Source organism: Cyprinus carpio, chromosome A23 (genome assembly GCF_018340385.1).
Source record: "Cyprinus carpio isolate SPL01 chromosome A23, ASM1834038v1, whole genome shotgun sequence".
NCBI lineage: Eukaryota > Metazoa > Chordata > Actinopteri > Cypriniformes > Cyprinidae > Cyprinus > Cyprinus carpio.
Window position 1 is genome coordinate 16365377 of NC_056594.1, and position 9202 is coordinate 16374578.

Sequence of the window (9202 nt, forward strand, 5' to 3'; positions counted from 1 at the left end):
TTCTAGCGCACTGAGCCAGAATACGATTTGCATGAGCTTCCGTGGTAAATAAACAGCGTTTGTTACATATGCTAGGCAAATCGGTGGAATAGGTGGGCCGAGGACACTATCCCCCTCCTCCTACCTCTTCCCTGAAATGCAGTTGGGAGACACCTGAGCCTGTAGGTGGGGATTCCCGTCCAGCTATCAGCTTATCGCTGTCGCCGGGCTTGCCCCGTGCAAGTGTGGGTGTGCAACATGTAAAACTCACGGATTTCCCCCGGTACACCTTCACAACTTATCCAAATGCACGTCCATAGTCATCGGTCTGACGCACAACCGAGTCTGTGTGTACGGCGTGTGTTTGTTTAGCTTCCTCGTGGCACATTCTTACACCTCTTCCTTGTTCACCTGTGTGGTTTGTTGTTGTCCAAGAGGTCAGAGGCGAGGATTCCCACGTTAACTGTTCATCTGCATGTGGTTAGATTGATCCTGTAGTATTATGATTGCTTCAGATGATTTACTGCTTCCTCATAATATGATGCAACTTCATACCATTCTCTCTGAGCATCAGACTTTATAGACTGCCAAAGTGTCAAGGTCCAGAAAAGTATGAAAGACATCGTCAGAATGGTCTGACATCAGTGGTTCAACCTTAACATTGTGAAGCGACGAAAATAGTTTTTGTAAGCGAAGAAAACTAACATAACGACTTTATTCAATAATTCCTTTGTCAGCAGTCTCCTCTGTGTCTCCACATCCTTGCGGCGCGGATGATACAGAAGAGCATACGCAGCATACGGTGATATGGAGAGACACAGAGGAGACTGATGACAAAGGAATTATTGAATAAAGTCATTATTTTGATTTTCTTCGCTTACAAAAAGTATTCTCGTCGCTTCATAACGTTACGGTTGAACCACTGATGGCAGATGGACTATTCTGACACTGTCTTTCATACTTTTCTGGACCTTGACAGTGTTACTTACTTGGCAGTCTATGGGACAGTCACAGGCCTCCCGGTTTTCATCCAAAATATCTTAAATTGTGTTTTGAAGACGAACAAAGCTTTTACGGGTTTGGAACGACATGCAGGTGATTAATGACAAAATGTTCATTTTGGGGTTAATTTTGTGTTCATTATTCATTATATGTTAATCAAATAGAAGTAAACACACATGCAAAACAAACGAACTCCAAATACAACCCACACGAAGCAACCATAAATTTCAATACTCATAACAACACATCAATTTGCATATCATATCATCACATTAGGTGCTCTTGAGACTTTGTATATTAGTCCAAATAACTTTATGACTAAGTTATCTTGTGCAAGAGCCATTTCAGTTATACCAGTGCAACACCATACAACTTGGTTGAAAAAAAATGAACATACTAAACGGGAAATTTGACGCTGAAATGTCATATTGTGTAATTTCCTTATTGGGACATAATGGGTCCTAAAGTAAAAAAAAAAAAAAAAAAAAAAATCATAAATGTTAACGAAACGAAAATGTTAACTTCCACAAGTTTGTGTAAAACCTGATAATTGTGATCTCCAGGGTTACTTTATTTACCAAAGACCCAAAAACCATCACATGTTCTTACGTTTCACATAAGAACATGTGCAGAATATACTATTTCTTTTTCATTTAACATTCTAAAGTTTTATTTTTAAACATTCTGAAACTTTCAGATCACTTCCAGCTTTAGATTTTGAATACTTCATTTTCAATGTGGTCTCAGACTTTTGTTACCCACTGTACATACTTCCACTTTTATATTGTGAACAAACATGATCCAAACAGACATGTACATTTTGAAAATTAGAATGTATGCGCACCATGGCAATTGCTTCAAATTGGAATGTTTCATGATATGATAAAAAAAAAAAATGAAATAAATACAGGAATTCAAAGAAATCTAATATAACCAGCGCTCTACAAGCAACTTAAACAATGACCTTTAAGAGAGCACTTTAAGATTGTTTATCGTGTCACATTCATACATTGTCACAGATCACTGTTTTGCATTTATGGAGCAAATGAAAGGAAAAATGCAATAAGACAATTCAAATTAAAATCAAAATCAGTTGTTCTAATAATTCAACATAACTTATTTACTGCAGTTGTCCTTGTTGTATATATACTAGAACAATGAAAAAAACTGTCTGAATATTGTAATTCAGCACTATCATGTTTTGACCCCACAGTGACAGAGCTTGTAGTGGCAAATAAGTTTATGCAAAGTGAACCTTAATAAAATGAATATCATCAGGTGATAATTGGCACATTGTCTGGTGCAATGCAATCAAAAACATCCTTGAATGTGATAAATCTAGAAATTGTGATGGAGATGTAGAGATTAAGATTAAGAGAAATTACAGACGTGAGACAGGATTTAAAAAAAAAGAAACGCCACAGACTGAATAAACCTGAGCATGGAAGGCCTTTTTTTAAATAGTGTACTTTAGTCCAGTGCAGTTTTGGTTCCTTAAGGCCTTACGGCTTTGGACCAAGGAAGCATCATTGAAGAATAAGGAGTTTCAGTCATCTCATCTCATCTCATCTCATCTCCATGATGCTACATCCCATCCACAAGTGGGCTGAAGTGTCATGTCAGTATTTATTTATACCAAACAGACGAACTCCATGAAACTGAGGCAACTTGGGAAGGAGAACACTTAGTAGTGAGCCTGTGTTTACTAGGAAGTGAGTAGTATCATATTTGGTGTAGAAGCTGGCCAAGATGTACCTATGAAAAAAAAAATAACAACAGCATTTATGATTATACTGTAAAAGATTATATATAACTGAGAATATAATATATAATCATAAATTTTTTTAGAAAATATAATAAATAATATAAACATAATAAAAAAAGTTGATAGTAGAATTGTAATTTAAAAATAGGTAATTACTGATTATAAGATGTAGAAAGAAAGCAGTTTTTATTAATCACATATGTTCCTATTTCTGTCAGTTACTAGAGAAATATGAATATGACTCACAGTACAATAGGTGAGATGGTGAGGAACTTTCTTGACGCTGTGAACTGGACACCATAGTCCATCTGCTCCCAGTGAGTAAGCAAACGTGCCTTGCCTTGGTCCGGTGTCTCAAACGGCGTGCCTTTGACGGTATGTAAAAACAGATACATCGCCTAGATTGCAGAAAAGTGAGTTAACACTTGACCACTAAACGGAGAATACAACGTGTACATGTTTATTATATATAGCCTACCACGATTACTGAAGCTTGACATGGCTTTATTAATGCTACTGATCACTAAAGTGTCATTTAGCTGATGCTTTTATTATTGCTTTAGTGCTCCATGAAGGTTAGACAATGGGGGTGAGTAAATGATAACAGAATTTTTCTTTTTGGGTTTAGTATTATTCCTTTAAAAAACATTTTAAAGGAATAGTTCACGCAAAAATAAAAATTAGCTAATTATTTAATCACCCCGAGGCCATCCAAGATGTAGATGAGTTTGATGGACTGGAGTTGTGTGGATCACTTGTGGATTATTGTGATGCATTGTGCTACATTTTTCCAAATCTGTTCAGATGAGGAACCAAACTCATCTACATATTGGATGGCCCGATGGTGAGTACATTTTCAGCAATTTTTCATGTTTTAGGTGAACTGTTCCTGTAAATATTTCTTGCATGGACTGACCAGGTTGTGTATGACATTGGTGAGCGTCCACACCACAGGCACACTGAGGAAAGGGATGCTGAGTAAGACCACATGCAGGGCAGTGGTGAGCAGCAGGTAGGCCAGCCAGATCCCCCGGCTGTTCATCACCCGCGTGTTTGGGTTCACCTCGCTGTGAGCAACGCCCACATTCATCCTGCACGAAAACAACAGCCGTGATATGCTTCATGCAAACACCCAAAGCCATTAAACACAAAGAAGGATGCCCTTTAACAGAGCCCATGCTCTGTAAAATGAGACATTCGTTATCACAATTACATAACTTTAACGTCTGCGACGATAACTTGTTTGTGGTTTATTTATTTAGGCTAGATGTGTATACGAGCGACCGAGACTAATATGTACTTTGCGGAGTCTTAATGCGTAGTATGTACAACGTTCATGCAGATTTATCTTCCGAACACTGTTAGCTATCCGGCTAGTGGATTCAGTAGTTGTTCAGTCGCTGCTGATAAAGTACTGAAAAAGGCGTCATGAAGAAGAGTCATATTTGAAGCACAAAAGAAGCACGCAATAAAAACGTCTGAACGTTAAAGTACATTCAAACGGTGTAAATAAAGAGCTAATGTTGTAATATGACAGCCACCCACCTTGCGAAGTAACCAGGAAGTAGAGACTCTGCGGCTGTGTTTGAAAACCTAGCGAGTTGTCTACGTAGACAGCATTCTAAGCGCGTGCGTGTGCGGCACGTGCGTGTGCAACGCAGAAGGTTTGAAACACAGCCGCAGATTTTCTCCGCCGTCTGACCATTACCACAACGAGGATTTAAAATGTATTTAAAATGTTTCATTTATTTATTGATCATTATTTTTTTCAGCATTTTAGTAAGTATTTTTTTTATTATTATTATTTCAAATTATATTATCAGGGTATTTTGTGTAGGAAATTATTTAGATTAGGTTATGTCTCAGCCAGCTTGTAGGGAATATGTAGCCTAATTTATAATTTTATTTTCAATTATTCTAGTTTATTATGCTACAAATTAATAGGCTGTATATAAAATTAAATATATTTCATAAACTAGAAATATAATTTGTGTTTTTAGCCTATTACTTCATTTCTTTTTTTTTTCCCTTAATTTAGTTTGTAGTAAAGCTTGTATGTTTTATTACATTTCAAAAGGTGCTGCTATTGTTTTGACAATTTAAACGCTTAATATTTAAAAAAATATATATAAATAGGCTGAATTAAAAATATTTCATGAGTGAGAGACGTTGTCAGAGGTGATATCTAGTGTGTTTATAGATTCATTGGAAGTGGTAATAGTCCTACTTCCTTTTCACATACTGTGACCACAGGAAAAATTTCACACATGTATGTCATAATAAGAAGAATGATAAGAATGGGTATAGTTAAATATTTTAGCAGTGTTGTCAGAAAATGTCTGATGATAATGCTTCCCCTCTATTATTTGTTTAAATTATTCTTTGAATATATTATTTACTTGTTCTTGACTATGTATCTTTCCTGTCAAAAAGAAAAAAATGGTATTAGCTGGAATAAGTCAATAATGTCTTTGCTTGTCTTGTGTGTTTGTTGGTTAACCAAGTTCCCTTTTATGTCATCATTCTTGGCAGGACAATTCACACACGTTCCTGAGAGAACGGAGTGGTGACAGCATCTCCGAGTTTGGGACATATTTTGCAGGAAGCTTCATACCACCATAAAGTGTAGCATGAATGTTTATGGAAATCACATCTTCCCTCTCCTTTAACAGAGAGTTTTTGACATCACACTGGGAAATTTGCCCACATTCGCTCAGTAATTTCCTTGTTAATTAGAGTAAAAGTAATTTGCATACATCTTAGTTCTTCAGTTAATTTCTTTGTTCCCTCAACGAAGAACAATAAACAAGAATGAAGACAATATATAGAAGAATTGTTGATATATTTATTAGCTATATATTACGCACTTCTTTGGAAGTTAAAAAATGTTACACATTGTGATACAATCATTGTACAATAAATACAGAAATAAATAAAAACACAATAAATAGTTCTATAAATATATCACCTCATACATGAACTCTCAATGTTAACGCAACTTTAAGATGGGACACGGGAGAACCTTTGTAGAAGTAGCAAAAGCTGTTTGAACGTTTTGACCAACATGATCACAACTGATATGTATCTGTTTTTCCATCTCAATCTAACACTGTTTCATCTCAACTTGAGCTTCTTGGGACGCCAGAAATGAGAAGACGCGTGCCGATATAATAGAGAAGGAGTAAAGCCTTTCTACGCTGTCCCGACACAGAGCGTTGTCATACCAGTCCACTGCAGTCAAAGGAACATCCACCACTGGTTCCTGGTCATCAAACAAGAACAATAATGAAATTAAAAGTGCTTACTACAGAAACTGATGCAACAATAATTTACTTTCCAGAAGGATAACAGATAAGAATGTGGGAATATCTTTGTGTCCTCTTTTTGAAAAGTGGCTGGTGTCTAGACACTGTATCAAAAAGGAAGTACATGAAACAATAGCACAGATTTTGAATAAAAACAGGCATACCTTTAGCATGCGCAGGAGGGCTCCGGTAACATCGGCGATCTCATTGGCGCGCGCTCTCCACTTGCTGCAAGCTGAATTCTTAAACACACCATTCTTGTGGAAAATTGTGGTGTAGTTTTTCAGAGCGAGAATAATTCTAGATTGACAAGTCTGAAATGCAAGACAGATAGGGACAAATTACAACATTTGACCAAGTAAACACACGCTTTTGTATAGATCTTTTTCAGGTTAGAGGCCATAATGCATTTTACGTGGATAAAAAACTGGATACTACAAATACAGTTGCACACACTGCATAAACGTTTGTCAGTTTCACAACTTTCAAATCTGTTTCATGGAGTTTTTGTCCACTTCATGGAGTTTTTGTTCACTTTTTTCCCCCTAAAAGACTCGTGTTTAGTTGAACAATTGTAGTGTTGTTAAATATCAGTACAAAAGTTTTCATTCTTGTCAAAAATTAAATATGGCTTAGCCTAACAGTCGCCTATATAACAGTTGATCTACAAAAGAAATGAGAAAATCATTAATATAAAAGCATGCATCTGAAGTAGGCTATTCAGTTGTTTACCTCTCTGTTGTCTAGAAGGCTCCGTGGGTTACATGTGTCAATCGGTCTTATAGACACTGGAGGGTCATCAATGATACTTGAAGTTTTTGGAGACTCAACCTGCAGAAAGAATAAAAAATGCGTTATTATTATCAACAACTCAAGAAGATGCCTGAAAAAAATGTCTGAAAATGTCTGAAAATAAATGAAATACATCCTCTTTAATGTACGAACCGTGTTGTATAAATGTCTCGCCATCTCATTGAGTTTGATGGACAGCGCTTTACACTCCGTGAAGTTCACTTCACCAGCTGTGCGCACCGGAGATCCACTGGCGCTCCACAGCGCCGAAAACGCCACGCAAAGAGCCAATATTAATGATGAATTCATAGTAACAAAATGTCCTATAGAGTCTGATTATCCGTTCGTCTGCAGTGTTTAGAAGCAAACTGATTGTAGTGGCAGCATAGAAGCATCTTTTTATTCTCCCGTTGAGTGGGTTGGTGAGTCACTAGGATTTTCCCTCGGCCGTGATCGGACAGCCAGGTAGACTTATTTTCGCTTTCATTAAAAAAAAAATAGGCCTACTGTTCCTCAAACATCAGTCTCCAAGATGCTCAATATAATACTTGAAAACTTGATGAGTTCAAAGAACTACTTAATTGCCTAGTTTCTGATTCTAAGTAGCTATATGAAGGATGTTTAAAGACGAAATAGCCTACATTAAATATCTTCTGAATTGTTGAACCAGGGAGATAAACCCTCTTGGAATATTGAGGGCCAGTTGTGGTTTGGGGGTCTTAAAGGGATATTCCACCCAAAAATTAAAATGTTGTCATCATTTATTCACCCTCATGCCAGATGTATGACTTACTTTCTTCGGATAATGATTTCATAATAATAATAATAATAATAATAATAATAATAAACATCTCTGTGTCCATATAATGCAAGTGGATATTCACCCAAACGTTGACACTTGATGATTATAAATAAGTGATGGTTTATAGTTTGATGAAGAGAGAATTTTCATTTTTGAGTGGAGTATCACTTTAAATATCCTTTTACAAATGTTTTTACAATGTTTTTATACTCACAATACAGAGCCCTTAAAGGGACATAATGAAAAAAATATATAAATTTGAATGATTTTGCATTCTCTCAAAAAACTTTTGTGTTCCCTAAAGAAAGTGTGTGTTCACAATGCAGTTTATTGGGGGAACGCAAGCGTTTTGTGAGTAAACACGCAAAAGCATGAAATATGATTCTTCCTCCCATTTAATTTTTTTGCATGTCCATGTCCCTTTAGGGCAGAGGTGCCCAAACTTTTTAATGTGAAGGGCCAAAAGTTAAAATTAAGGGCAGTGGGAAAGAAGTAAATACTGCATTATATCCAAATACATTATATAAAAAATTATTAATTTGTAACTTTTTTAATAATTGAACTTTTTTATATATATTAATAATAAAAAACACAGATTCACTTTTAGTTTTTTACATTTCAATGCAAGATTAAAACAACAACAACAAAAAAAAGTTCAAGCAAATATATACATTTAAATTTATAAATTTATATTTATTTTCCTTATTTCCTTTTAATTATATATTTTATTTTTCCTTATTAACTGTGTGTGTGTTTACATTTTACATAAATTATGTTTTTACATTTTTTACATTTATATATATATATATATATATATATATATATATATATATATATATATATATATATATATATATATATATATATATATATTTCTGACACTGATGTAGAATCTTTTTCCTATGGTACTGGTGCTGATTGTGATGTGAGGTCAGATGAGTGGAGTTTTCTTGAAAGTGCATCCTCTAATTGACATTCTAACAAATATTATTAGTTAATTATTGAAATTATTTGAAATTTAAAAGAATTGCCATCAACCTTTCCACTGATGTGATATAGTAAAAAGAGAGCCACAACTAAAGCGATACAGGAAGTTTAATGATATATACTGAATCATTCTATATTAACATAACCAAGCTAGAAATGTTGTATACAATTTTACATAAGCCCCAGGAATTTATATATGTATTTATTTATTTATTGTATTTATATATGTATTTATTTTTTTATTGATTGGTTGATGGAGTGATTGAAATAAAGAGATCTGAGTTTCACACAGAATTGTGAGCCAAGGCATTTTTTGGAGTTCACCTCTATTTTGCTAATAAAAGTAAGCATTAACTTAGAAATCTGCGTTAGTTACAGGAATTTTCTTCCACCTCGACTAAGCACATATAAGATTCATGAGAATTTAAGGAGGTAAATCTCTTCTGTAGATCTTCCCATTCACAAATGTTTCACAAATTCATTGGCGTTACTATAGAGCAAAACAATTCATCCATTACAATTGAAATGATAGAACTTCCAGAGCTGTAAACCTAACCACACAGTTTTCTT

At 35.0% G+C, this 9202-nt stretch overlaps 1 protein-coding gene across 2 annotated transcripts; it reads right to left on the reverse strand.

Moving 5' to 3' along the window:
• Positions 1-1626: 1626 nt before the first annotated feature.
• Positions 1627-4433, reverse strand: ormdl2 (ORMDL sphingolipid biosynthesis regulator 2). 2 transcript variants are annotated; one of them, XM_019080421.2, is made up of 4 exons: positions 4292-4433; positions 3663-3837; positions 2993-3144; positions 1627-2736 (listed from the first exon to the last, which is right to left on the reverse strand). In XM_019080421.2, exons 2-4 carry the CDS (start codon positions 3834-3836, stop codon positions 2601-2603), a joined length of 462 nt encoding a protein of 153 aa, XP_018935966.1. In that variant the 5' UTR covers position 3837; positions 4292-4433; the 3' UTR covers positions 1627-2600. The 2 variants fall into 2 exon arrangements, with proteins under 2 accessions (XP_018935966.1, XP_042569399.1); XM_042713465.1 differs by lacking the exon at positions 4292-4433 and adding an exon at positions 4047-4235.
• Positions 4434-9202: the final 4769 nt, after the last annotated feature.